General features: G+C 51.7%; 1 protein-coding gene across 1 annotated transcript; it reads right to left on the minus strand.

Annotated features, from left to right (window-relative positions):
* Positions 1 to 10: 10 nt before the first annotated feature.
* Positions 11 to 26,942, minus strand: LOC143827925 (uncharacterized). Its single transcript, XM_077318010.1, has 5 exons — positions 19,839 to 26,942; positions 19,425 to 19,554; positions 18,782 to 18,866; positions 8,280 to 8,391; positions 11 to 802 (listed from the first exon to the last, which is right to left on the minus strand). Exons 1-5 carry the CDS (start codon positions 19,881 to 19,883, stop codon positions 701 to 703), a joined length of 474 nt encoding a protein of 157 aa, XP_077174125.1. The 5' UTR covers positions 19,884 to 26,942; the 3' UTR covers positions 11 to 700.
* Positions 26,943 to 27,423: the final 481 nt, after the last annotated feature.

The raw sequence follows: 27,423 nt of genomic DNA on the forward strand, positions 1-27,423 counted from the left end.
GCCCAAGAGGAGCCTCCACCTTCAGAGGCAGTCAACCTCTAAGTCACGGAGCCAGGAGGCAGCGCCAGGCGCAGGTCAAGCCTCCATGCCCCGTGGCCGGCCCTCCCCTGGGTGAGACGGGAGGTTGGGCTAGAGGGACCCTCCTCTCTGCTCTGATCCATCCACTTAACTTACCCTCCCCAGCCGTGAGACGTGGCCACCCCCAACAAATGACATGAGTTGATTCCATTCCTTCTGAGCTGGGGCAGGAGACTGAACTGGGAGTCCCGCCCCATCTCACCTGTGCCCACACCTGGTGCTCTCGGCCAAGCCAGAGTCTTTCCCAGCATCGCCCCCTCCTGTTTCTGCAACCATATTGGCCTACCTTATAGGACTGTTGTACAGACTAGAAGGGGAAGTCTGCCAACTACATTAAGGACACCCGGTGGGATATAGGGGCTACGTATTGCATCCCTGTCTAAGCAAAACAAAACATATCCCCGTGTTTTTTGGACAGCCCTTTAAATAGGTTCGCATTATCCCCCTTGCTGCATGCAGGAGACTTACAGGGCTGTCCTAAGAGGCCCACTGGGGGTCCCGTGCAGACTAGCGAGGCAAATTCAGCCATAGCCGTGCTTCAGCTCCTTAAACACAGTAGCGTAGACCCCGGTCCTGAATCATGTCTATAAGTCACTTCAAAATCCACAGACATGTGCCCCCCTCAGGCAGCATTCCTCACGTTTTGCTCCTTGCCCCGTTTGGGGACGGCAGATTTCGGCAACCGCAGCCCGGCTGGATCAGATTCGCACAAGTCATTACATTCCTAATCGGAACAACACATGTGAAAACCAAATGGGGGATGACGTCCACAAAGGCAGGATTAAGTTTGGCCTGTCTAAAACCGGGGAGGTATAAAACTGTTTAGGCTGGAAGTCATGCACAAGGGGCTCGTCTGCCCTCCCATACCTCTGGGACGGTGGGCGGTGGGCTTACGTTTGTGCACTGGCCCAAGAGAGCTGTGACTCTCGAAAGCTGATACCCTGAAATTCTTGGCGGTCCCGAAGGCACTCCTGGACTCCGATCTAACCCCCACAGCTGAGGCGCTCTGTGCTACACAGTAGAACCGCTAGTTATTTCAGGAGTCCAACAAAAACTTTATGTGGCCAGTCCAATCTGGTGGGCTTCATTGGGAATATCTGAGGATACGAAGGCTTATACCTTGAACAAAACTTTGTTGAGCTTGAAGGTGCTGCAGGACTCAATGAGAGGCCCACCGGATTTGACTGGCCACACACAGCAGGGAAGACGGCGAATAGAATACAAACAGGCTGGTATTTTGCACAACCTCCTGGTCCAAGTTCCCTGCCAGGCCACCCATGAGCAGTGGGGTCGGAAAGGCCAGCCGGGGGCTGCAAGCAGCTCTCTGGGTTCAGACAAAAAGGAAAGGCTGGGAATGAACAGGGCCAGGATTAGCTGGCAGCAGCAGCAGCACCACCACCACCACCACCTCTGCCTCAGGGAGAAAGGGAACCTCCTCCCAAACCAACCACATCCTGTTGGGTTCCTTGCCCGACACAGAAGTCACCCGCCTCCCCGCCAGTTTCTTCCTTCACAGACAGGACCCTGGAGGTGGCTGGGGGGGCTCCAGGCAGGGTATGGAAGCCCCCCTTGCCCCCAACCCCCTGCCCGGGACGGAGACAGGAGCCCGCCAGCCCTCCGATTTTATCTCAGAGGTTCGATTTCTGACCAGTTTTCTTGTTTGCACCCACAGAGTTCCCAGGGCGCTGAGTCTTGGAGCCACTCTGCTTGCTCGTCTGGTGCCAACCACGAAAAGGCATGTGTCTTGGCACAGGGGGCCCAAAATACATCTCGCCCTTCTGAGCGGGGGTTCCTGAAATGTCTCCGAGGAAGGCTTCCCAGTCAAGGGGGGTGCACAGGATTCCCCCCTTCCTTGGACACAGAAGACCCTGCAGACATGTCACCAAGGGTCCTGGACCACAGATGGTGTGTCACTTGTGGTCCCTTCCTTTGTGGTCCTCAGGGCAACCCAAACCTCTATTGTGTGTGAGGCCTCTCCCCCCCCCCTCCACTGCCATCAGCTGCCTGCACAGACTTGTTAACAGCAGAGTGGGGAGGAGAATTTCTCTTTCCTGTGGGGGCCAAGGAATGCTTCTGCTCCAGTAATTGGAGGGCCTTTAAGAGGCCCCAAGCTTGGGCTGCACAGCATCTGGACTCCACGGCGCATGAAGACGGGGTAACCTGGTAGAGGTTGGCAGAGTTTCAATATGTAAAGGAGGAGTGTCGTACCGGATGCTTAAAGAAAAAAAGTAGCTGTATGGAGAAGAGAAATAACTACGTACCAAAAGAGGGAAGAGATAGTCCTAACAGTCTAACTGACTGCGTTCCTCAAGAGGCAATCAAGAAAGAAGTGTGCTCAAAGGAGCGTGAAGCCTCCGACAAAACGATCGGGTGCCTTAAAGCAGTCCGGTGCCCTTCTCCTCTTTAACATGTCTTAAACGCTGCCAGCAACAACCACCAGGCGAGCGCCAGGGTGGGGGAGAGTCCCTCAAGAGCAGCGCCCCTGGCTACCGTTGTGTGCTATACGTGGCAGGACTTGAAATAGACCTTGGGGGCCCGGACTGCCCCCCCCTCCGCTCGTGCCTCCAAGATGCTGCTGGAGCTGCAGCCGCTGCCTGTCCTTGTGGGTATTTATTCAAGGGGACTAAGACAAAAAGAATTCACCTCTGGGCTTAGGGCTGAGGAGAAGCAACGGGGCAAGTGTACTCCCCCCCCCCACGGATAGACATAGAACTGTGTGTTGGCTTGCCCCGTTAGTCACAGTGCCGGTCATGCCGTCAGTCAAAAAGAGCCCCTCCTTGCTCCTTGCTCAGTTCTTAAGGGTGAGAGTATTTATAGTGTGGCCCTCTGCACCTGGCCGGGTCTGTAACTCAAGAGTCCAGGCTCAGATGCCGCATCGAATGCTCGGGGCTGGACGGCCTGAGCTCATGCCTTAAAATATTTCGGAGGAGGAGGAGAGTCCTCCGGGAGCGACTCCTTCAATCTCAAGTGGCAGGAGGGGGGGGGGGACGGGGGACCCAGGCCTTCTAACCGCTAGGTCCTACTTCTGACTTTGGCCCTTGCAGGGGCTCTCTCTTTCTCTCTCAAGAGCACTCGCTCACCTTGATAAGGTGATTGTTCACTACAGTTTCCGTGCACCTGCACACTCTTCTTTCCCTAGGCTCCTCTGCGGCCAGAACGGCAACTGAGAACCGCCTGGGCCATAACCAAAATCGCTGTGTTTTGAAGCATGAAGGTGGCTTTTGTGCCCTGCTTGATGGAGTCAAAGCAGCTTCCAATCACCTCCCCTTCCTCTCCCCACAACAGGCAGCCTGTGAGGCTGAGAGAGCTCGGAGAGAACTGTGACTAGCCATGAGGGGAGGTTATATGTTTAAGCTAATATGTATGACCCCAGAAAGGATTTTAGTTTGTTCTGTTCTAATATTTCATATCATTTTAGTACATTTTTCCTGCCCTTTCTCCCAGCATTCCACATGCTGGACGTAGGTTTCCCATGTAAAATTCCTGGAGCGGGCTGATGTCACTTCCTGGTTTTCCTGGAAATGACATCATTGCCAAGGATCACCCCCGCATCTCCGCCCTTCTTAGTTTCCGGCTGGGCCTGACAACCCCTGGCCTGTACATGAACTCCTCTCCTCTTTGTCTTCACAGCAACGTTGAGAAGGACAGGAACTGAACCTAGAACCTAGATTTGAGCCCAGATCTTCCTAAATCCTGTTCCAGCTTTCTAACCGTTGCAGCAAAATGCCTTTTCCCAAGCTCAGCTGATTCACAGGAACCAGGAATTCAGTTCTAGCAGCAATGGCACCACCTTCTGGATTGTGTCCCGTGAAAACCAGGACACATTTTCTACCTTGCGCAAAAAAGGAGCTTGTGACTGTGCTGTCCACAAAGCACCAGAGGATACTCCCTACCCTGCAATTTATGCTCCCTCCCAGCTCTTTGGAGCAGCATCGCCTGGGAAGCATCCCAGACGATTTCAAGCCGCTGATTTCCCTGGCTTATCCCAGAACCACTAGGATCCCTTCTGTTTCAAAGCGGGAGAGACGACACGTCCCATCCACACATTCTGTTCGGCACCGGAGAGCTCCTTGATTAATTGCTGGCTTTTCCGTTCTCAAAGGGCCAGCCGTCCTTCTTCCTGGAGGGCTTAGGTGCAATTTGAAACCAGGGCTCCAACCTACACCCCCTAATCAAATTGTCTGCCACACTTCCTGCAGAAGGGCCAGGCTGGAAGCCAGAAAGCTCTGCCCTATCCCCCCCCCCCCAGAGACACCTTTCGCTTTCTTAACGCCTGAGTTTGAGAGAACAAAAGGCACGCTGATCGATGCTATTTCGGTTGACCCTGATAAAACGAACAGCAGAAGTTTTGTTTTTGAGCGTTCGTCAGAATTCAAGTTGGGAAGGCCCAACGTCGAGGCCTGCAAAGTATTTTTAGAAAGTGAGCCTTTGTCCAGCTTCTTGACTGGCCACTGGAGTTTTGATTGACTGCAACGCTGTTTGGCAGCAGTGTGTGTATGACTGAAGGCAAGCCGCAGCAGCCATATTGTGGCTGGCTCCACCTCAAAAGGTTGCGCCGCCTTTTGTGGCTGGCTCCGCCTCAAAAGGCGGCCATTTTGTGCCTGGCTCCGCCTCAAAAGGCAGCCATTTTTGTGACAGCCATTGGATGGCCGAGCCCACCGTGCCATGTCAGAATTCCAAAGCTGCCTTGGGGACCCATGCTGACATGATGGGGCTTCGTTAGACGGCTGGAGGGCAGAAGGACCTCCATATTAAGGGCCCTCCTCACTAGTCGATGGCAACTGAAGCCTGCTTCCATCCCAGGATGCATCCAATTCCACTCTCAGGGAATTTTCAGAATCCGCCTGTTGTAGAACGGCCCCTTTGACTTGCCGTCAGCCGGTATTCTCATATCTATTAATAATAACGTGTTCAACATGCTATTCCTAAGCAGCATTTATTTTGGGTGGAGAGACTGGCCCAGGCCATTGGCGTTTCCAAAGCAGCGTTTCTGCGTAACGGGTGGCCCCAGTATCTCCCTGCTGCCCGGACAATGAGCACTGAAACAGCCGCTTCCCAGCCTGCCAAGTCATTCACGGGCTGCCTGTGAGGGTCAAAATGCCTCCCCCGCAGCCGCCGGGGGTCTGTCCGGGGATTGTTAATCCAGTAGCACCGAAAGGCGGCCGGGAAGAGGCATGAGCCGTGAGGAGATGAGCACAAGAGAGGAGCCAGCCGCGAGGTCTCGTTTCATCAAGAGCTATTTTTGCAGCTGGGACAATGGGAGAACAATGGCTCTCCACAGAGGCCCTTGGCTCAGGAACCTCCATTCCAGCACCCATTGTTACGAGGAACTGCAGAGTCAACCCTGGGCGGCGGGCTGACCAGTTAAAGGGGCAGATCCCAGTTCGAAACAGGGTGGGAAACTGGGCACAGTTTGAAGAAGAAGAAGAGTCTGTTGCCCAGATTAGAGGCAACATACATATTTCTCTTCTTCATAAAACTATTCTGTTATTTGAGCAGCCTGGTGCTTGAATCCCTCTGCATCTTTAAACACTGCCAAGTGAGTGGCCGTGCCACCTAGGACGTCCTTGCTCCGTCGGGGCCCAATCCCTCCCCCCTTCAGGTGACTGAATCTCATCTCATGAATGTGCTAACTCATCTCCAGTTCGTTCCTCACAGCATCCTGCCTCCGCCTCCCCAGGAAAGGGTTGAACCAGGTCGTGCTGAGCAAGCGGTCTGTGTTGATTCCGGAGAACACGGCGTTTCCACATCCAGGTGGGTCCCCGTGTCGGTCTGAAGCGGCAGAACCAGGTCTGAGTCCAGCAGGGGCATCTTGAAGACCGACAGAGATTTTTTTCCCCCAGATGTGGGCTTTTGTGTGTCAGCACGCTTCTTCAGACAATGAAAGGGAAATCCTCAAACGGCATATATAAAGGGAGAGTGAATTAGCAGGAAATTAGTAAGCAGCATCATGAAAACACCCAAACAAATATGCAGTATAATGAAGTTGTTTGGCTAGAAGCCCTGTGTATTATTCTAGCAAAGGCCTTTGACTCTGCCAAACATCTCTTTCATGTAAGCCGCCCTGAGCCTGACCCTCCGGGGAGGGCGGTATGTCAACAGAACAAACAAACAAACAAACACTTCCTTAGGCTGCGTATTTGCTGGCTGATTTCATGATGCTGATTGCTAATCTACTACTCATTTACTCTCTCCTTATATGAGTTGTTGGGGGATCTCCCTTTCGCTGTCTGAAAAAGTGTGCCTGCATGCGAGAGCTCAGACGTGGAATGAAACTTCACTGGTCTTCAAGGTGCCCTGGACTGAAACTTGTCTTGCGTTTTTAAAAGATTTGAAGATGACAAAGAAGGCTGTGTTTTTGTATGCTCCCTTGGAAGTGGATATGCTCTTTTTTCCCAGGACTGAATTGTGGCTGAGGCTGTAACATATGGACTTCCCTGAGGGAACTTCCCTGAGGGATTCAATTGTATTCAGTACTGGCCGGAACAGGAGGAACAGCCTGGGAGCTTTCATTGATCCTTGGCCACGTGCACTGAGGGTAGCAACCGGGCTTGCCAACCTCCAGGTGGAGAGATCCCCTGGAATGACACCTGATCTCCAGGCTGCATAAATTGCTTGTTTATGTATAAGGAATATTGGTTCCTGGTGCTTTGGGGGAAGTTCTGTCCCCACTATAGACCTCCTGAGGGCCCCTGGGTTTTCGCCACTGTATGATCAGAGTGTTGGACTGTTGGCCTGATCCAACATGGCTTCTCTTATGTTCTCGGGAACTTCTATTTTGGAAGGTATGAGATCGTGCTTCATATATTCTGATCATCTCACTGAAGTCAGAAGGCAAGTCAGGAGCAGAACAGCAGAATGTATCACTCCAGTTAAGAATTTGGCCAAGATCTCCGACAACTCCTCATGCAAACGCGTAGGGATTCTCACCAGAGAACCCAGCTGCAGTTGTGTATCAGTTTTATAGTTCCCTTGTTCCGTTCTTAATGAGAAAAGAACAGTTTTATTCCTTCGTAAGATAAAGAGACTTCCCACTGGGGGAACAGCAGGTGAAATGTCAGGGACACGAAGGATAAAATGTTTATGCAATAAATCTACTGGAGGAAACCCAAAGGGGGAATGCCGTCGATTCCTGAGAGTGATTTGCAATCCTTCGACTGTCCCTTGCAGCAACAAGACATCTTAAAACTTCCAGGGACCTGCTTCCTTTGGTCCCATCCAGTCCACTTCTGTGCTTTCATAGGTTCCCAGTGCTATCCAAGCGGAGACTCTGAAGCGGCAACTCTGCTTCCCCCCTCCCGAGTCAGGAAACAAGACCCTGCACAGATCTCTCACATCCCTGACTGCCTGAACCTCAGCTGGGGATGCCGGGGATTGAAGCCGGGACTTTCTCCCTGCCAACCGGACCCTTGAGCCACATCCCCTCAGCCAAGACGTGAGCAGAGTGTTCAGTTTTGAAATGTTAATGCAGAGAGAAGCACAGACAGGGAAAGAGCGATCCTCATCATTCCTTTCAGGACAGAAACCTAATAATTCAAGTTCTGGATAGCTTAAGATGTTAAGAAGAGAAGAGAGCCAACAAGGTGTCGTGGTCAAGAGTGGTGGCTTCTAATCTGGTGAGCTGGGTTTGATTCCCCGCTCCTCCTCCACATGCAGCCAGCTGGGTGACTTTGGGCTAGTCACAATCCTGAGAGAGCTGTTCTAACAGAGCAGTGATATCAGGGCTCTCTCAGCCTCACCTACCTCACAGGGTGTCTGTTGTGGGGAGAGAAAAGGGAAGGGGATTGGAAGCTGCTTTGAGACTCCTGCTGGTAGAGCACAGTGGCATATAAGAGCCAACTCTTCTTCTATGGGGGGGGGGTCTGTTGTTTCAAGAGGGTTTCCTTGGCCGTTCCACCAGAGCATCTGGACCAGCCTGCCAGTGCAGTCAGAACGTGACAAGGGAGAACAGGCGGAGACCGCTGGCAGCCAGAGGCTGGGTTGGACTTGCTGGTGCCTGGCTTCCCTGGCTCCATATCCGTTGCAGACACAGCTCGGGCTCCCTGTGTGCACAGAGGCTCTGTGGAGGGGCCACTTGATTTCGGGTGGGGGAAATGAGCCTTCAAAATCCCTCCATAATAAAAAAACAGCCCTTGGGCTTTGGGCTGTTGAAAATGGCACATCTATACATCATATTTTTTTTAAAGAGAGGGAATTATTACCTTTGGAGCGACCCACAAGGGATTACAAGAGAGTTGCTTGCCACAGCGAGATAGGACACGATCCATCAAGGAGTGCTCCTGCACCAGCTCGACTGGCATACCATTTTGGTACCTGGAGCAGAGAATCGAATTATAACCTGCCCCCTTCCAAAACACAGCGAGTGTTGTGATGCAAAACCCAGCAGGAAAGGTCCTGGCTTTCTTCTTTTGGTGTGCATTTATTTATTATTTACGGTTTATCCTGTGGCTCGTGTGTCGCGTAGCCAGGAGAGCCTAAGGCTGCCAAGCAAGAGACATTCAGAGGTAGTTTCCCGCTGTCCGCCCCATGTCACCACCCTGGTCTTCCTTGGAGGCTGCCCTCCGTACTAGCCAGGTCTGATGTTACTCAGCTTCCGAGATCTGATGAGATATGGTTTGCCTGGGCCATCCAAGGTGAGATTTTTTGCAAAGACTTATCTCAACAGGCTTGGTTTCACATGACCTCAGTGGCTCAGTGGAAGAGCTTCTGCTTGACATGCAGAAGGTCCCAGGTCCAAACCGTGGCCCCTCCAATTTAAAAGGATCAGGAAGAGAGGCCTGAGACCTAGGAGAGCAATCCTGACTTGGATGGACCCAGGGTCTGATTCAGTTTCATGGGATGCAGCCACCAGTTTAGATGCCTTTGAAAAGGGAATGGATGTATTTGTATTATTTGTTTTTCTCACTAGGACCTTGCCGAGGCCCCTCCCTGTCCCCCCCTCTGTCCCAAATCTCCGCCATTTTCTAACCCGGGCTCGGCAGCTGTCCCCACTGGCTTGTTCCTGACGCTGTCTGCCCCTTGCGGCCACCCACCCTCTGTACCTGAGTGCACAGCAAGGAGGCAGGGGCCAAATGGCCCGTCCCCGGATGAGTGACTGGCAGGCAGAGCGGGACGCATCAGGCAGCCGCAGAAATGCAATGAATTCCCCACGCCAGGCTGGGGTGCATGACAAGCATTCTGTTCAAGGCTATACCCGGCAACAGCCCTCTTGTACAGCGTGCTAAAGACAATCTCTTAATCCTCTCCTCTCAGCGCCAAGGGAAGAGCGCTCGGGATCAAAACACACACTCGGGAATGACCTCACCTTCTTCCCCTGCGGCCTGCCTGCCCCCATCCGAGGTCAGAGACGCCGGCTGGCCTTCCCTACAGCCTGTGCTCTTCGCGTGGGTTTTGCTTGGACCTTCCTTGAAGGAAGGACTTTGGGGAATGTGATAATTCTGGGGGTGACAAGTCAGAGACCGGATGTGGCTGTGGGCAGACCATTTCCCGGAAACCTCTGTGCTCTCTCTCTCTGTGTCTCTCTCGGTAGCTGATGAAGGGGGAGGGAGGGCAGTGCTATTAGCTCATCCTCTCATGGGGCTCTTTCACACGTGCTACATAATGCAGTTTCGATCCACTTCGGAGAGTGTTTGCAAGGGGATCTTGCCCTTTCACACCAGGAAATCCTGCTGCAGAGTACATGGGCCGTGGATTGAAAGTGTATTCCTGAGTGTGCCATGGAAGCACCTACAGCTTCCCAAACCCACTCCCCGCCCCTGAACAGAGATCAAGAATTCTGGCCCTCCCAGGCACTGATGAAGCCGTATGCCTAGATCTGCATCAAACTTACCCTAACTTGGGAATTTACCCTGAGATAAAGCCCTATTTTTAACATATTATTTGCACCTAAAATAATGCCAAAAATATTTAGACATCCCAAAGCCTTTCGGAATCATGCCACAAAATCTTCCCCTGGCCTAACGCTCCCAACTGAACCTAAAAACTCCCCAGTTCAACCCATACCTAAGCTAACCCTAACCCTAACTTGATACAAATCCCCATTTTTTACATATTATTTACATGTAAAATAACGCTGAAGCTAACTCTAACCCTAAATTTTACCCTGATATAAATTTCTATGTTTTTACATATTCTTTACGCGTACAGTAATCCCTTCTGATTACTTTAGGATGCTTAGGGCTGATCTTGCGTTGAGCAGGGGGTTGGACTAGATGGCCTGTATGGCCCCTTCCAACTCTATGGTTCTATGATTCCGGGATTACCGCTGTTGTCATCCTACAGAGACGATTCCTCCGGAGAAAAGGCCTGCTTGGGAGGGTGGGGGCTGTGGCATTGTGCCCTGTGGGTCTCCCTTCCCTCCCTGACCCCTATTTCCTCAGACTCCCACCTCGCCTCCAGATCTCGGGGAGTTTGGTGCCATGGGACCTTTTGCTCAGCCGCACCAGCAACGTGGGGCTGGAGAGAACCAGGGTGGGAGGCCTCGTGCCTGGCTTTCCCATCGTAAATCCCGAGTCTCTATTGTGCCCAGATTTCTCTTGAAGGCCTCTGCAAAGCGGGCAGATGCCTCAGGGGCGCATCTCCCCAGGAATGCTTTTGTCACTCCAAGCGGCAGCTGGAAAAACGCCTGGAGCTCTGCCCGGGCTGCCCGTAAATCAACAGGGCTATTTATTGAAACCCTGACAGCTGGCCAGGATATGAAGCGTTGAGAAGGGGAGCGAGCCTCCTTCCAGGCCCCGGTGGACCACAGGCCTGGCCGCTGGACACCACGAGGCCTTTGGTCATGGCCAGGCGTGGCCTTTCAAGCCCCGGCCACGCTAACAGGAACGGCCGGCTAGCCGATGGGATGAGAAGGCGCTCACGCTGTGTTCCCGGCAGCGAGAAGACGCGTCTAAACGAGTCTGTTGTCGTGGCTGACCTGCCTGCGAAATGTGTGGGGATCACCTCTGGAGAATGACTAGGCGAACATGTTCCCCAGGTCGGCATGAGCTCGGCTTGTTGTAGCAAAGCCAGAGCCAGTAGGAGAACAAGTTAATGGAGGCAGAGAGAGAGGGAGAGAAAGAGAGAGAGAGAGAGAGAGACTGAGAGAGAGATCTGAAAAGATCAGGCAAATAAGACACAGTACTAAACAATTAGGAAGGTATTTGGTCATGGCTGCAGGAGGAGTCAAGGCTGAATGGGGGGAAATCAGGATACCTGTAGGCTAGGATATGATAGATATTTTATATAACCAGCAACCTCTGCCTGCTGGCACAATTCCTTGTCAAGTCGTTGGCCCCTGCATGTTGCTTTGGCATCCCTGTGAGGTGGGCTTGGCTGAAACAGAATTACTGGGTGCCTGGAGCCAGAGAGTGACGGGGATTTGAACCTGGGTCGCCTGGTCCTAGTCTGGCACATGCCGCTTCCCCCGCCCCCTTTCAGCTCCTTCTTGACAGCTGCAATAGCTTAAGCTCAGTTAAAAGGGCTCCCCTCCCAGCCTCCACCCAGCTGTAGCCTCCACCTAGGTGTGTCCATCTCAGCCTGGCCTCAATTTCTCCTTAATCAGCACTCCGCGTTGGCAGCCAAGCCGCTCAGCGGAACACCACCACGCTCATAGCAAAGGCCGCCACCCAATTATTCTCCATTGATCCTTCCCGTGGGTTCACCTCTATTACATCCAGAGACGTTTGCGCATGAATGAAAGCGGTATTTCTCAAGAGGAGAAGCACACTCTACTTCTAGGTGAGGCACACCCCTGTCAGAACCACCTGTGGCTTTTGGAAGTCCTCACCTTGAAAATAACTGACAATACCTTCTCTCCAGTTCATTAGGATCCTCAGCCGGGGTTTCCCGGGAAACCCTGAGGTTCCTGGGCCTTTTCCAGAAGTTTGGATGACCGAGGGCATCCCTACACCTCGCATCACCTACACCCTGCTTCCCATGTTGCTCTTCAGGCCTCCTTTCTTCCTGCACAACTGTCTTTTCCAGGGACTCTTGCCTTTTCATAATGTGAACAAAGCGGAGTCATTTTAATTTCTAGGGAGAGTTCAGATGGGTTTGATCGAGAACCTGCTGATTTGTACTTTCTGGCAATCCACAGGATCCGTAACACTGTCCTCCAACACGCCCTTTCAAAATGAACCCACCTTTTCCCTGTCCGCCTTCTTTACTGCCCAGTTTTCAACTCCCTACTTAGTAATGGGGAATACTGTGGCATGAATTATCTTGATCTTGGTTGGCAGTGAAGCAGCCTTCCCCTTAACAAACTGGTGGGCACTGGTCTAAAATATACAGAGGTCTTCCCCCTCCACCACCACTACACACAGCTGGACAATCAGACCATGGGCAGGAGAGCAGATGGATGAATCGGGACTTTTCACCTCTGTAATCGTCCCTCTTGAGTGTTGGAAACAACTCAATTTCTACTCAGGTTTCCCAGGAGAGCCGTTGCTTCCAGTCCAGACCACGAGACGGGGTGTGAAAAGGAGGCTTGTGCAGCAGTTCCAGGGGCCCTCAGACAAACTCTGCAGGGGATCGCATCAGTCCACAGACAGAAAGTTGCAGAACGCCTTCTATTAGGACCGACTAAGATAACATCAAGCCGTTTGCATAACAAGACAATGTGCAGGCTTCCACCTTCTCTAGGGCTGTTTTGGATGGCAACCGGCCGTGTATTTTGTTTGGCTTTTTGCACAGAATGCTAAAGGGCTCCAGAAACTCACGGCTCGTGTCCTGTTTTGCAATGCACACAGTTTTGCGATGTCTTAAGAACACGTGTTGCTCACCTTTTGTTCTTGGCGCACGCTCCTCCTCTAAGGCATGACGCTGTCCCCCACCCAATCAGGGGCTCTCCAGGAGCATCCAAACAGCTTTTGGACATAAGTGAAGTGTCCTGTATGTAGAGGCAGCGTGTGGGTTGGGTGGCCAGAGAGATGGTTTAGGATCTGGGTGACCCAGGTTTAAATCCCCACTCTGCCACAGAAGCTTGCTGGGTGACTTTGAGTCAGCCTCCTACTCTAAGCCTGACCTACTTCACAGGGCTGTTGTTAGAGGCAAATGGAGGCCAGGTGAAGGCCGTGAGCCACTTTGAGTCCCCTGGGAGAGAACGGCAGGGTATCAATTAAGTGAAAAATAATAATGAGGAGAGACACAATTCTGGCCCCTTTGGCCATGCAGGAGTCACGGTGCTGTTTTGCCCTTCACTTTAGACGGCTGTGAGTTGGTTTGGGCTGCGTTCCCTAACTGCCATGTTGGGCACACAGAATGGGAAAGGAACCCAGATCCACCCAGATCCGATCACAGATGGGTCCGTCTGTTGGAGCCAGAAGGGAGGTAGATCAGTGAGAGCCAGCGGGGGGGAGAGGCTTCTGCAGAAACACTTGACTACAGGCATGGCAGAGACCGGCCGGCTGGCTGAGGAGGCCGCAGCTGGTTCCTTATTGTTTGTTGTGCCTTCGTGAATTTGGTGGCTTTTGGAGAACGAAGACAGCATCTCCTGTCAGTTGTGCACCCTTCCCAGATCGGAGACTCAAGGCCGAAGACGACTGGAGCACACTCCGGATAATGCACTTTCAATCCACTTTCGAAGCAGATTTTCCTGTTTTGCACAGGAAAATTCAGCTGCAAAAGTACACTGAAAGTGCCTTTTCCAGCATGTGCAGAATGGAAGGACGGATGCTCATTCTGCACACGTTGGCTAAAGCCAGCTGATTGTTTTTACCTGCACCAGAGTGACTCGAGTCTTAACTGCTGCTGCCTGAAATAATGACAGCCTTTGAACACACACGGCAGAGCCTGGAGACTTCCCTGGGCATAATTAACCACGCTGATTGTGCAGAGGGCACGTGCTCCGGGAGGAGCCATCCCACACACCAACGGTTGCTTCACTTTCCTGTCCCCGCTCTCACCCGAAAGATTTAAAGCCAGCACAGAATAGATTTCCTGTCCTGCAGGATCCCACAAACGAAATAACGTGTATTTCCCCCACCCACCCTTGGGCAGTGAAGGCGGCCCAGCTGAGTTAAGGCCAGTGCTGGAGTCCTCCTTGAACATGTGCCAGGAGTGCTGCTGAGTCACAACAGACCTATGGCAACCCCACTGGGCCTATGCATCAGGGTCAGTGAGTCGGCAGAGGGGTTCTGCCTTCGCCTGCCTGTGCAGAGTCTTTCCTTAGCGGTCTCCCACCCAAGGAGTGACCCTGCCCAAAAGAAGAAGAATAGCTTTATACCCTGCTTTTCACTGCCTGAAGGAGTCTCAAAGCGGCTTACAATCACTTTTCCTTCCTCTCCCCGGTGAGGTAAACGAGCTAGGAGCTGCAAGAAGGGAGCCCATTCTGCTTCTTTGGGATCAACCAGCCTGCCTTCCAGACACCGAGCAGATATAAATAGCCGGCATTGGCTGGACCGTCCGGTCCCAGAAAGAGCCCAAACTCTGCATTAGGGAATTAATTTATGGCCACAAGTGGGAAGAGGCTGCAGACTCTGCCCAAGTGAAAGCTGAGCTCCCCGGCAGCTACTGGGACTGCAGTGGAATTCGGCAAGTAAGGAGAAGACAGGGATGGATCTTGAGGGGAGAAGCAGCTACATCATCCCCTCATGTGCTCAAAATGACAGCAGCATCAACAATTCCGCCCGGATACGTGTCCTTCTGGCATCCATCGGTCGGGGAAAGTCACCGTGGTCTGACCCGTGGGAAACCTGAGTCGCGCCTGGATGACCAGATTGTTCTCCAAAGCCGCCTCACCTCTGCCACATTTTCACACAAACAAACCTCCTGTTGATTCCGCCAGCTGGCAGCTCTCCAGGCCTGGTTTCGCGGGGCGGCACTGCTGGGCACTCGGTCTAGAACAGGGGTGGCCAAACCGTGGCTCCCCAGATGTCTGTCGACTACAGTTCCCATGAGTCCCTGATGGCAGGGGCTCATGGGAACGGTAGTTTATGGCTATCTGGAGAGCCACAGTTTGGCCACCTCTGCTCTGGAGGCTCAGATGACAAATGCTGGACTCTACAGCATCTGTAGTACGCATGATTCAAAAGAATATCCTGCAGAGGAAAGGGCGGAGTCTGTGGCATTGGGGCCACAAGAGGTCACTCCCCTTCCCAAACCCCGCCCTCCTCAGGCTCCACCCACAAACACCCCAGGGATTCCTCAACGCGGAGCTTGTCACCCTCCGAGCAGCTCTCCTTCATGTGACTGAGGCTCCTGTAGAAGAACTTGTCAAGGGATGGTGCCCCCACGTTCCTGAACAGGAGGATGCTGGCCATTTGGAGTTCGGAGCTGTTCCGCACCCTGGGCTTTCTCCTCACCGGCTGCCTTCCCCAACCACCATCCACAGAAGCTTTTCACACTTTTGCAGAAAACTTTCCTCTGAAGATTCTCTCCAGTCCCCCCAAAATACCAACCGTTGATTTAGCGCCTGCTTCTCTGTACATTCACGGGGAAGTCTCTTCGGTTGACTTCAGGGTCTTTTAACTTTTACATGAAACGCGTTCCAGGTTTGCAGCCTTAAGTCTCGTTGATATTCCACATACCCCAGTGGCGACTGACAGGCGGTAAATCTGCCACAGAATATGCCAGGGCCACATTTTCCGAGGAATACTTCCAATGCCTGCGTCTTAGCAGATTAGAGCCCGAGAAACCAGGGAGACTATTAAAGGGGCCTCCTGCTTCAGATCTCAGTCACTGCCAAGCGAGTTAGCAGCTCTGCCATTGATATCTTGCAATGTCCTGCAGACAGAGGAACGGGGCAGCATGTGAATCTACCCCAGCCCCGTTCTGGTTTGCATCTGACAACGCAAGCACCCGGACGGTTGGGAGAGTTGGGAAGAAAGACCTGAACTTTCTCTGAGAAAACGCAGTGGGCTGGGGGACTCATTCCCAAACCCGTTTATTTAAGTCTCCCACTCAGCAGCACTCCATATAATCTCAAGTTGGTTGCCACGTTGGACTGAACAAGTGGCAGAACAAGGCTCACGCCTTGAATACATCTTTGTGTGAGTCTTTCGGGCGCTCCTGGACTTGGACCCTTTTCCACGGCTACAGACAGACTGACATCCTATCTGGACTGATGTTTCCGGTTGGATAGCCAACTCAAATTGGGGAACAGGTCAGGAACGACATCACCTATGGATTGGCCCAGGTGCTTGAGTTAGGGTTAGGCTTGAGTTATGCTTTAGGATGCTTAGGGCTGATCCTGCGTTGACTGTGCAAAGGATCCCAAGAAACAGGGGGTTGGACTAGATGGCCTGTATGGCCCCTTCCAACTCTATGATTCTATGATTCTAGGGTGGTGTAGGGCTGGACCTTGCAAGGTTATTGTGAGGATAAAAAGGAAGATGAGTGGGATAAAACTGCTAAGCGCCAGATTGCCCTACAGGCGAATTCAGAGGGTGACCTGCAGCCCGTGAGGAGATGCACTTAATGTGTGTGCGTGTGTGTGTGGGGGGAAGACAGTGACCTCCCCACCCAGCTGCACATCTGGGCCTTGTCTGTGGGAGGAATGGCCGTTTCCCTTTTAAAGGCATGTTTCTCTGCTGGCAAGATCTCTTGCAGGGCACAGTCGAAACTTGTGCCGAGAGAAGATAATTGCCTTGTCTATAAACCCCGGCAGAACTCACTTGCTGGCATTCCTGAGCCCCCCCCCCCCGCCCCCCAATGAGCCCCGTACAGAATATTTTTCTGTTTTGGAAGAACTCCTTCATGTGGCCACAGAGGGAGGTTCTGAAAAGAAACGTGATCCTCAGAAAGGAGAACATAAACTGGAAACAGCTTCCAAGGCCAGGCGACATCAAAGCAGCAGAGATTTGTCTTGGGAAGGCACAGTCCTCCAGGAATCTGCGGGCATTCCTCACTGAGGCATGATCCCAGCCCACGGATGCGAATCATAACAATAAATAATACTTTACACATGGAGATCAAACAGCCTTCTAATGAACCGCTAATAAAGAGGAGAACGCTCCTTTCCAATCAGAAGGCATTTGGGTGCTTGGCAGGCCTCCTGCACGGTAGAGGAGCCGTGAGCCAGAGCACCGACAGCAAAGTCCTGGGTTCAAATCTTGACCCAAGCAAATGCAATTATCACAAAGAAGAACATCCAAGAGCTCAGAGCCACTCACTTTGTGCCTCCCAACAGCTAAAATATGGACCTATCTTGGTGTTTGTTTCCTGCCGTTTGCTCCCCAAACACCCTCCCCCCCCCTTAAATGCCCGCCAAGAGCAAATATTTAGGCGGGCGCTTCAGCATCGGCTGACAGCAGAAGGGGGAAGGGGAAAGGAAGGAACTGCCAGGCAAGAGAGGTATTTGATTTCAAGGACTGCCCAAAATAAAGCACACACAAGGAGCCAAGCCCTAGTTTAAAAGGGGGCTTTGAGCTGACGCCGGAATATCTCCTTCCTTGCCGGAGCGGCTCTAAGATAAGCTTAGGCACACCAAGAAGAAGGTACAGCAAGTGCCAACTGGAAAAGCACACTGGAGAGGAGGCAAATGAGTGAGATTTCAGCCCGCCCAGTCCTGTGATCGCCAGCATTCAAACACCACGGCCTCCTTACCCCAAGAGTTTCTTCTATGGAGATTATAGGCCAGGGGTCACCATGTGGTACCTGTGGGCACCACGGCATCTGCTGCCACCTTTCCAGAGAGCCAGTTTGGTGTAGTGGTTAGGAGTGCGGACTTCTAATCTGGCGAGCCGGGTTCGATTCTGCGCTCCCCCACATGCATCCAGCTGGGTGACCTTGGGCTCGCCACGGCACTGATAAAATTGTTCTGTCCGAGCAGGAATCTCAGGGCTCTCTCAGCCTCACCCACCCCACAGGGTGTCTGTTGTGGGGAGAGGAAAGGGAAGGCGACTGTAAGCTGCTTTGAGCCTCCTTCGGGTAGGGAAAAGCGGCATATAAGAACCAACTCTTCTTCTTCTTCTTCTTCCTGGCACTGCCAAGTGTTTTCAGAAAGTGGGCAGGGCTCCTAACCAGCAAGGCTTCTGATTGGCCATTGGTGATTCAAGGGGCTGAGCAAGTCTCAGCAGAAGGACCTTCATTGTGTGGCAGTGGCCACTTTGAGCCTGGCTCCGCCTCCTCTGGCAGCCATGTTGTGATTTTGTTGCTGTGTCCCTATGAAAGAATTCCAGAGTTGTCCACAGTAGAGATGCCACCCTCCACACAGTGCCTGTGGATCCCCTGGAAGGACAGTTCCTCTCCAGACTACATATCAGTTCCCCTGGAGGAAAGGGCTGCTTGGCATGGTGCCCCAAACAACGGCTATTTCTTTGAAGGGAGATGTGCAACATCTAACACGTTGCATGTTCAATCTGCATGTTTCTTGTCGAGTTGCGTCAAACAAGAACATACCTTTGCTGACCGCCAGACCTTGTACTGCAGGGGGAGAATCCAGATTCCTGTATTGTCCTCGGTCAGCCGAGCACAAAATTAGTTCAAGCAGGATGGAAATAACGTTCTAGCCTAACAACACCCTCTGTCTGTGAGGAGCACTCCTTTTGCTTGCTCGGAGTCAAGGAAAGAGAAAAGTGGATCATCCAGCGTCTTAAACCTGCTCCTCATGTACATGGATCCTAGCTGCAGAGAAACAGTTACCCTGGGGCATCTTCCACACCATTCAGCCTTGGGTCACCAGCTTTGGATGGGGAAATACCTGGAGATGCGAGGGTGGAGACCGAGGAGGGCAGGGTTTAGGGAAGCGAAGGGCTACAACAGGGAATAATGCACTGAAATTTACCTTCCAAAATGGCCACTTTCTCCAGGCGAACTGGTATCTGTTGCTTGGAGAACAGTCGTAAAAGTGGGGCACCTCCAGCAATCACCTGGAAGTTGGCAAGCCATAAACATTGACTTGTTCTTGCTCAAAGGGAGCAGGAAAGCAAAGAAGAATGGTTGGGCATGGCATCTTTGGGATGGCAGGCCTAAAGCCCTAGGAGACCCAAAAGCAACTCTATGGCAGGGATATAAACTCATTCCGAGACCCAGTCAAAATGCAGCTAGAGAGCTTAGTTAAGAAACTGCATATTGTGTGAGAAGGGCTGAAAACCACCTCAGACCACCTGTGGGGATTTGGACGACGCTCCTCGAATGCCAGAGCTGGATCCAGGCCATAGTTTGTGTCCAGGGGCATCTTTAAAATCAACCATGATTCATTCAAGGCCTACACTTTCATGTGCTCCAGAGAGAGAGAGTGAGATCCTGGCCTATTTCCAAGAGCAGATCTGGTCAGATAAGAACTGGAGGCAGAATTTGGGGGAGTGGAGTGTGCTTTGCTTTTGATGCACACCTTTTGTGACACCACAGAAATTTGGTGCCACAGGGTAGCAGACCAAGCATATTCACGACAGCTGGCCTGCAGAGCGGGGCAGGGGGACACTCACCTGTCACAGCTGAGACACGGGAGCTGACAAAAGCCACTGGATGTCCGGGTGGGGTGTCAAGCGTGGTCAACGGACGCTGGAGAATGCAGGGCGTGTGGAGAGGAGCCATGAACCTTTCCCGATCACAATCCTGACACAGTGGGGAAAGGCCTCTGTCACACCTCTGCCTCTCAGACAGCTGTTAAAAACAGAGATGCTCCCTCCAGGCTGTCTCCCAACCACCTCCACCCCCCAGAAACAAAAAAGTCTGCCCGCCCCACCACCTTCCCAGGCAGGGATGCCCTGAGAGCCACACTGCATGGCTGCAGACAGAAAGTGCAGCTGTCAAGAGCGTTAATAAGAGCATGACATGAGCCAAGGACGGCTGGCGGGTGCAGGGACTCTCCCCAAAGAAACACATCTCAGAGGTCCCACCTGGAGCACTTCCTGCAGCTCCACCTGGATTCCTCTGCAGCACATTCGCTTGCAAATGCAGCACCCCCTGGTGGGGTAAGGCAAGAAATTACTTTCTGTCCCGGAGTCCTCTGAAAATGTGCTTTTTGTTAGCGACCTGAGAGATCTCGGTTAATGGAAAACAAACAAGAGATGTCCTATTCAGTTGGAATGAGATTTGAGCCTGGTGCTTTGCAGATACAATGTGGGTTGAATTCAGTGGAAGTGCCTCCAAAGCATAGGCAGAGTGCCTTTCCATCGGCTACTCCATCGGAAAACGAGTGTGGCATCCCGGCATCTTACAGCTCTGACCCATCTCCCTGTCAAAAGCATAGTCCCTTCATGTTCCATCAGTGGTAGAATGTGCTACCGTCCAGGTCTCCTTTATTTATATTTTTATCTCCAGTTGGGACTCAGAGTGGCTTTAGAACATTTCTGCCCACATTCTCTAACAACCACCCTGTGAGGTAGGCTCGGGTGAGTTTGTGGTGGGCCCAAGGTCATCTAGTAGAAGTGGGGATCCGAATGCAGCTCCACCCCTGCTGCTCCATCTACTACTCCAAAAAACTGGTTCCAATTCTGTTTACTTCCTGATAGGATTTGAGCAAGATGATTATTATGTTTCAGTACAAGGACTCATGGTCAGTCAGGCCGGGACATTCATCTGTGGGATTTGAATGTGGAATTTGCTGCCAGAGGATGCAGAGAGAGCTTTCCAAGGGGGTGAGATCGATGCCCGGGAGAGAGGTCTGTCTACTAGTCACGGAGACTGAGGGGAACCTTCACATTCGGAGGCAGTCAACCCCTGAATCCCAGAGCCGGGAGGAAGGCCTCGGCCGCTGTGCTGCCCGGATGTACAAGGTTTTGCTTGAACAAAAGGCATCTGTAGTCTTGGGAGCTGAACTTTTCGCTACCCTCTCCTGTGCCGGTTGGATTTCCATTCTTTGCATTTCGCCCAGTTTCTCTCAAGACAGTTTTTTCACCTTGCTTCATTGTTTGGGTTATTTCTGCATGAGATTATCCTTTCAAGAATCCTATCTACAGAGACACCCCCCCCCCCAGCCTCGCTCTTAGCTGATGGGGGGGGGGGGAGAGGAATTGCATTCTGCTCAGCCTCCAGCATCCTTTGGCCATGAGTCATCCGTCTCACCGTGTCTTTAAAAACCCTTTGCTCTAATAAGGCTACGGAAGAACAGAGGGCTTTGTGGTTCAAGATCCTTCCCAGACCTTCCCTGCGATGCAGCTAAGAGAGGAATGCTTCCTTCTGGGCAGAAATCCAGCAGGCCCAGCCTTGATGGGTTTTGCAAGCAGCTCCCCGTGTCCCGTCCTGTATTCTCTGCAGCATTCGAAATCCACACATGACAATGTGGCCTGGCTTCGGAAGCATTTCTGAGAGATCTTGAGGAAGCTCTGTATCGATCGGATCCCAGAAGCACATTCAACCTCACAAGGGGATCCTGTGTCTTTAGGGAAGCACCAGGCAGGTAGAGAGGCCAGCCCTCAGATGCATCCTGGGCTCCAGGAGAACTGGTTGCTGCACAGCAGTATGTTCCTTTCTGGCCACTCTGATACCCCTCAAAGAGCCTTACGGTCTTCTACCTCCAACAGCATGGTGGTCCCTGGCCCCAAGGAAGCTCGCTTGACCTCAACCAGGGCCAGAGCTTTCTCCATCCTGGCTCCCAACTGGTGGAATGAGCTCCTGGAGGAGATCAGGGAGCCTGCAAAAGTGAGCTCCTCCGCCAGGCATTTGGTTGAGGTTGACCTGAACCAACCACTTCCCTTTGCCCCTCCCCCCAAGCCTCCCTCCATGGGAAACACTATCGTTGATTTGTCCAGCCCTCAGGCCCATCAGTCTGTTGGAGTCCATTTAAGGTTCTCGCCATTGTTCTACTGTTCTATTAGGTTGCTCTTTCGTTATCACTGTATAGTTACTGTTCAACAGAGTTATCTGCAAATAAATAAATAAAAATTCTGACCAAGGAAGGTTTGACTCTCGGAAGCTTAGAGGCAGGAAAACCTATTGGTTTCTAAGGTGTGTCTGGACTTGAATCCAGCTCTTTCTTCCCTGGAAGTTTTGTCCCTCCATTCTTTTATTAGGTCAGTTTCTCCGCAGTGATTCTTTATACCGACCCGTGAAGGATGACGGAAAACGCAGAGAGTCCCTGTCAAATACTCTGGCACGATCCACAGATTTCCCTCCGAGTAAACAAAAGGCTCGCGTTTGCCTTTTATAGCTTCAAGCTGCCCGGTGCCAAAGGAACACAGGACGTTCTTGCCAAGTTTCATTGCAAAGCCAGGATTCGGAAGCCTGGGGAATTGCAAACTCAGTTAAAGTTTATAGAGGGGAGGAAAACGTCATCGTTGAAGGGCTCTGGCCTGGGGAGGGAACGTTCCCAGCACGGAGGAGAGCTGGTCTGGTCTGAAGCAGCAGCACAAAGGGGTACCCTGAAAACCAACAAAGTTGAATTCTGGGTATTGGAAGAAGGGTGCCTGTGCGTGAAAATTTATACCCCAAATGAAACTTAGTTGGTCTTAAGGATGCCACTGGACTTCTACTTCGGACCGTTAGCCTACGCTGGAAGTGACAGCTCTTAGCACATCCACAGAGGCAAGCAATGGCTAACTGTCTTGGTTTATCTGCTTGAACTGGATGGTCCAGGCTAGTTTGCGCTTGTCAGTCCTCAGAAGCTAAACCGAGTTGGTCCTGGGGAGTACGTGGAGGGGAGACGACCAAGGAAGTTGAGGGTTGCTATGCAGAGCCAGGGGCAAATCACCTCTGAGTATTTCGTGTCCTGAAGCGCCTATGGGGTTGCCCTACGTCAGCAGCGATGTGATAGGAAAGAGCAAGCCGGAAGAGACGACACCTCCAGTTTAGTCACTTGGCATTCATGGCTGTGCTGAGGCTTGAACCAGACACTGTTCTTGGGAATCTTGTCAGGCAGATACCGTGCTGTGGGCCAGATGGAAGAATATTTGTCCAGGCGCCCAAATCTATGGTAGTGGCCATCCTTGGTATTGACATCTTCAGCAAGTTCCCAAGTTCTCTCTCCCCCCTTTTCTCTCATGCTCCAGATTTTTCCAAGGAGGGAATTCCATCCCACAAGTGGCAATAAAATAAGAGGAGGAGGTTACAGAAATGTAGCTGCTGCCAAAGGGAGCAGAAGAAAGTTGTCTCCCTTTTAAGAGGAATAGGAAAACTACAGTCAGTTTGCATTTCCTGTGGACACGGTTCCAAATCAAGCAAAGTGGGGTCATAAAAACCTCCTCTTCTAAAGAGGGAAAGAAAACAGAAAAAAGGAAAAGGGCGTGAGGCTTTACTGGGTTGGCAGTGTTATTTCGACAGCACGTATTTTGGATTTCTTCTCCAAGAGGGCAGGGGGAGATTGCTGCCCCTCTCACAGCCCCTCTGAAGGATGGAATGTCCCAAAGGTACGTCTCAACGGGTAGTTCTGGAAGCCTTTTTTCACCATCAGACGAGGAACCTCAAGCAACGGAGCCCAAAAGGTCCCCCAAGGGTCCCTGCTCCTGAGAAAGCCGCTTTCCTCCCTTCTGCCTCCACAGGAGAGCCAAAACCCTTCACCCCAAACGTATAAAAATAAACTGGTGAGATCAGTCTGTGTACCGTTGAGACGATCCCTAGCAAAGGCCAGGGTGGCTCACTTGTGTCTTGCAGCCATTCCCTGTTCTGACATAGAACCTCACTTGAACATGTCCTTGTTTTGAGTCAACAGCCAGGCGTGGTGATGGCAGAATCTGGCACCACTGAAGCCAGCAGAACTAGCGATGGGAAGGTTTCCTCCTTGGGCTCCAGTAGCCAGAAAGAGCATGGATATAGGAACACACACGAAGCGACCTTCTGCTGAAGCAGACCCCTTTGGTCCATCCAGGTCAGCCTTGTCTACTCAGACCGGCAGCCACCCTCCAGGGTCTCCGGCTGAGGCCTTCCACCTGGAGGCCTTCCACCTGGAACGCTGGGCCTTCTCTTCTCCATCTTGGCAGTATGAGGGCAGGACAGGCCTCTTGTGTCTCCTCCAGGCTAGTGAGTTAGACTGGATTAGAATCCTATCTCTTCACTATCTTGGCTAGAATGGCGTTCCTTACAAACAAGGACTCTTATCAGTTTGCAAGGATAAAGAGGCTCCGCCTGCTACTTTGTCTCTTGTCAGCTCATGCAAACCAGACAGACTCTGCTGCATTAGGTTCCTTGAGCGCTCGGCTAACCCCACCGAATCCAACCACCGACGGAGGAAGCGTGGCCTGCAGCTGTTGGTTGTGGGGAGGGGAGGAGGAAGGGCAAGGCTCCCCACAGGCAGAAGAAGAAGGCCATTTGGAAAGCAGACCTGGGTCGCTCCGCGTCCTCTGCCCACTTCTAAAGCAGCCGGTTCTGGCCAAAGCCACCAACTCTTCTTCCGGACTGACTGCTTGGGCCGGCTCTCCATTCCAGCCCGTCTGGGTAGTGGCTTGCTCGTCTCTGCCAAGATGTCACTTCAATGGTGATAAGCTGCCCTTAAGCAACAGATTTCGTCAGGGAACAGCTGGAGTTGGAGGCCCAGAGGAAGAGACTGGCTCCACTGTGGTTTGGGCCTAACCCAGAACTGTTTATAGATCCTGAAAGGACCTCTTGAGTCCAGCAGCACCTTTAAAACTCATGATCACTTCTTCAGAGACCACAAAACGGCTGCTGTACGAGGCGGAACCGTCGACACAATGGCTACTGCAGCTTATGACACCCCACTGGGGACCCTGACTTGAGCGATTTCCCCCATTCGTGTTGAGCCTGCCTATATCAAGACAGAAGACATTTGTGGGTTCTGCAGGTCGGCCCCAGCTGTCCAAAATGATGGAAACAGAAGTTTCCAACGTAGCCACAGCCTCTGTCTATAGCTAGCCCAGCCGAACAGCACACCCAACTAAAAATACCCCAGTCTTTCAGTTGCCAAATGGAAGCAGAGAGACGCAAGCACACGGTGGGTGCTCTGCACATTGGTTAGCCAGACTGAACACAAACATTCCTTTCTCTTCAAGAGCCCAAACCTGGGAAACAACAGATGCTGAAGGCATTTCAGGAATGCCATCCTGTCTATGAACAAACAAAAATATCAAGCATTTTCTGAATTCCTGCAGCCTCCGAGGAACCAACTGGCAAGGAATCCTTTTGGTCGGCCCTGTTCAGGTTCCGAGCAATGAATGCATGGAATTCACTCTCCCCTGGTTTCGTTTGCTCTTCCTCCAACCACCTGACCAGCCTAAAATGCAAACACACTAGATCACCTTTAATCTGCACATGGTGTACAAGGTGAAAGTTGGCGGGGGAAAAAGAAATGTAAACCACTGTAAAAAAAACAACCCTCTTTTTTTGCCAAATTAAACAAATTGTTTCTAGTCACACATCTGCCCTTTCGCCTTTAGAAATGTACAATTCAGTGTAGCAACCAAACAGTGAAAAAATACGCACAAATGAGATTTGTTACCAGACTGGTCAGACAAAACCGAGCACTTCCATGATTCTAGCCAGGAAAGGGATCAGCTAGAAGGCCTCTTTCTTTAAGCAACGGGGCAATGTACTATTTGAGCATGGATCGCCAGATAGTAAGAGCAAGCTCATTCCTCCTGCCTCAGTTATTTGAAAGAGGGACAGCATGCCAAAGGCAGGAGGGGACTTGGTTTCCTTCCTTCTCCAGCCTTCTTCCTGACCCTCTTGAGTTTATTGTGAGTCCTAGAGATGCCAGCCTCCAGGTGGGGCCTGGGGATCCCCTGGAATGTTAGCTCCTCTCCAGACTACAGAGCTCAGTTCCCCTGGAGAAAAATAGACGCTTTGGAGTGTGGACTCTTACGGCGTAATACCCCACTCAGGTCTCTGTCCTTCTCAGGTTCCACCATCCTCACCAGTTTTCCAACCAGGACTTGGCAATGCTAGCCATTTACGTTGCTGTATTTTGTCTCAGAAGAGTACCAACTAACAGGTAGTTGCATGAAATGTGGAGCAAAAATGCAGGGGTGAAGACACAACGTATTTCCAAGCTGAGCCCTGCACCTTCACCAGGAGTTTCCAGTGTCCTGCTGCGGCCTGGCTGAAGTCCTTCTTGTGCGGCCGCAAATTTCTAAAACTAAGCAAGGCCCTCATCTTGGGAGCATCGAGCCTCCTCCTGTGCACACGCGCACTCCGCTGTCCCGTTCGGGCAGGGAAAGCAAACTGGCTTGTTTTGGTCAGCCGCCTGAGTTAATGAACAGCTTGCAAATCCTCCAGAGCCTGCTTGGGCTTTCTTTACCAGAGGAGAATCCCAACCGTATAATTTCAGGCTGTTTCCTGGAACTGCCTTTTGCAATACTGTGTACAGCCCCGATGGATGCTTTAGTATTAGATCACGTTAAAAACTTTACATATTCACCTAGAACCTTCCTTATGGGGAGACTTTCTCTCTTTCAGGCTAAAGCAGAGAGGCTGCGTGAATGCAGGAAGCTCCCCAATGCTGGGACAGAAGCTTGACCCAGCGACCCTGGCATGACTTCCTTTAATTGTTGTGTCTCTCAAAGTCTCAGGGAAGAAGACCTGAGATTAGCTATAGAGCTGTCAGCCTCCAGGCGCCCCCTCTGGCTATTACAATGGATCTCCAGAGGACCAAGACCAGTTCCCCTTGAGAACACGGATCTTTTGGGAGGAAGAACTTGATGGCACGGTACTCTGATGAGGTCCCTCCCCGGGATCCACTCACAAAATCTCCAGGTATTTCCCAACCCAGAGGTGGCAACCCTCTCCAACTGGCTGATTTCTCCTTCACTGCAAAAGCTGTGCATTTAAAAAGAAAACAAGCAAAGGAAACCGCAATGAAGCAGGCTGACACTGAAAAATCACAGAAATTATTTCTCGCTTCTCACCCTACTTTGGCATCTGCTTATTCCCAACGCTCTCCAAAAAACTTTCAACACAGGCAGCAAAACCAAAACGTTTTCTACAAACTTTTCTCTCCTTAATGGCAAAGCTAGGAAAGTTCCCAGTTTGACTGGGGCCTCTGCAACAAACTCACTTGATGGCTCGAGGCAAACCATTCTCTCCGGCTCAGTATTGGCCTACCATGCAAGGCTGCTGGTCAGGACGGCAATAAGACAATGCAGTCACGCTGAAAGCACAACAGCAGTGCTAGATATTATTATCTGGGTGTGAGGCATAGGCCTTCTGAAACAGTCCTCCTCTCCAATAGTCAAGGAACACAGAAACACGCAGACAAAAGGACCATTCTTTCAAAAGTTTTATTTACGGTAAATACAAAACAAGTTTTGTGGGCCAGATAAATAGCATACATACAGTGTAACATCAAGATCTGAACACGCTCCCCCTCTCATGCTTTTCTATAAGACGTTCGGTCTTCGCACGACAGCCAAACCCGCACATGCTGTGCCGGTCAGAAAGCCGTCGTCCGAAAAGATTCTGTCTTGTCCGTAAGTTCTTTCAGCTACAGAGTTCAAGAGACTGCCGCATAGAATCCGACAAAGTCCATAGTGGTTTCATGGAAGGAAGGAAAGCGATCCTGTCAGCAAGCAGCCCTGACTGTAACTGAGATGCTGATCT

Source organism: Paroedura picta, chromosome 18 (genome assembly GCF_049243985.1).
Source record: "Paroedura picta isolate Pp20150507F chromosome 18, Ppicta_v3.0, whole genome shotgun sequence".
Classification (NCBI taxonomy): domain Eukaryota; kingdom Metazoa; phylum Chordata; class Lepidosauria; order Squamata; family Gekkonidae; genus Paroedura; species Paroedura picta.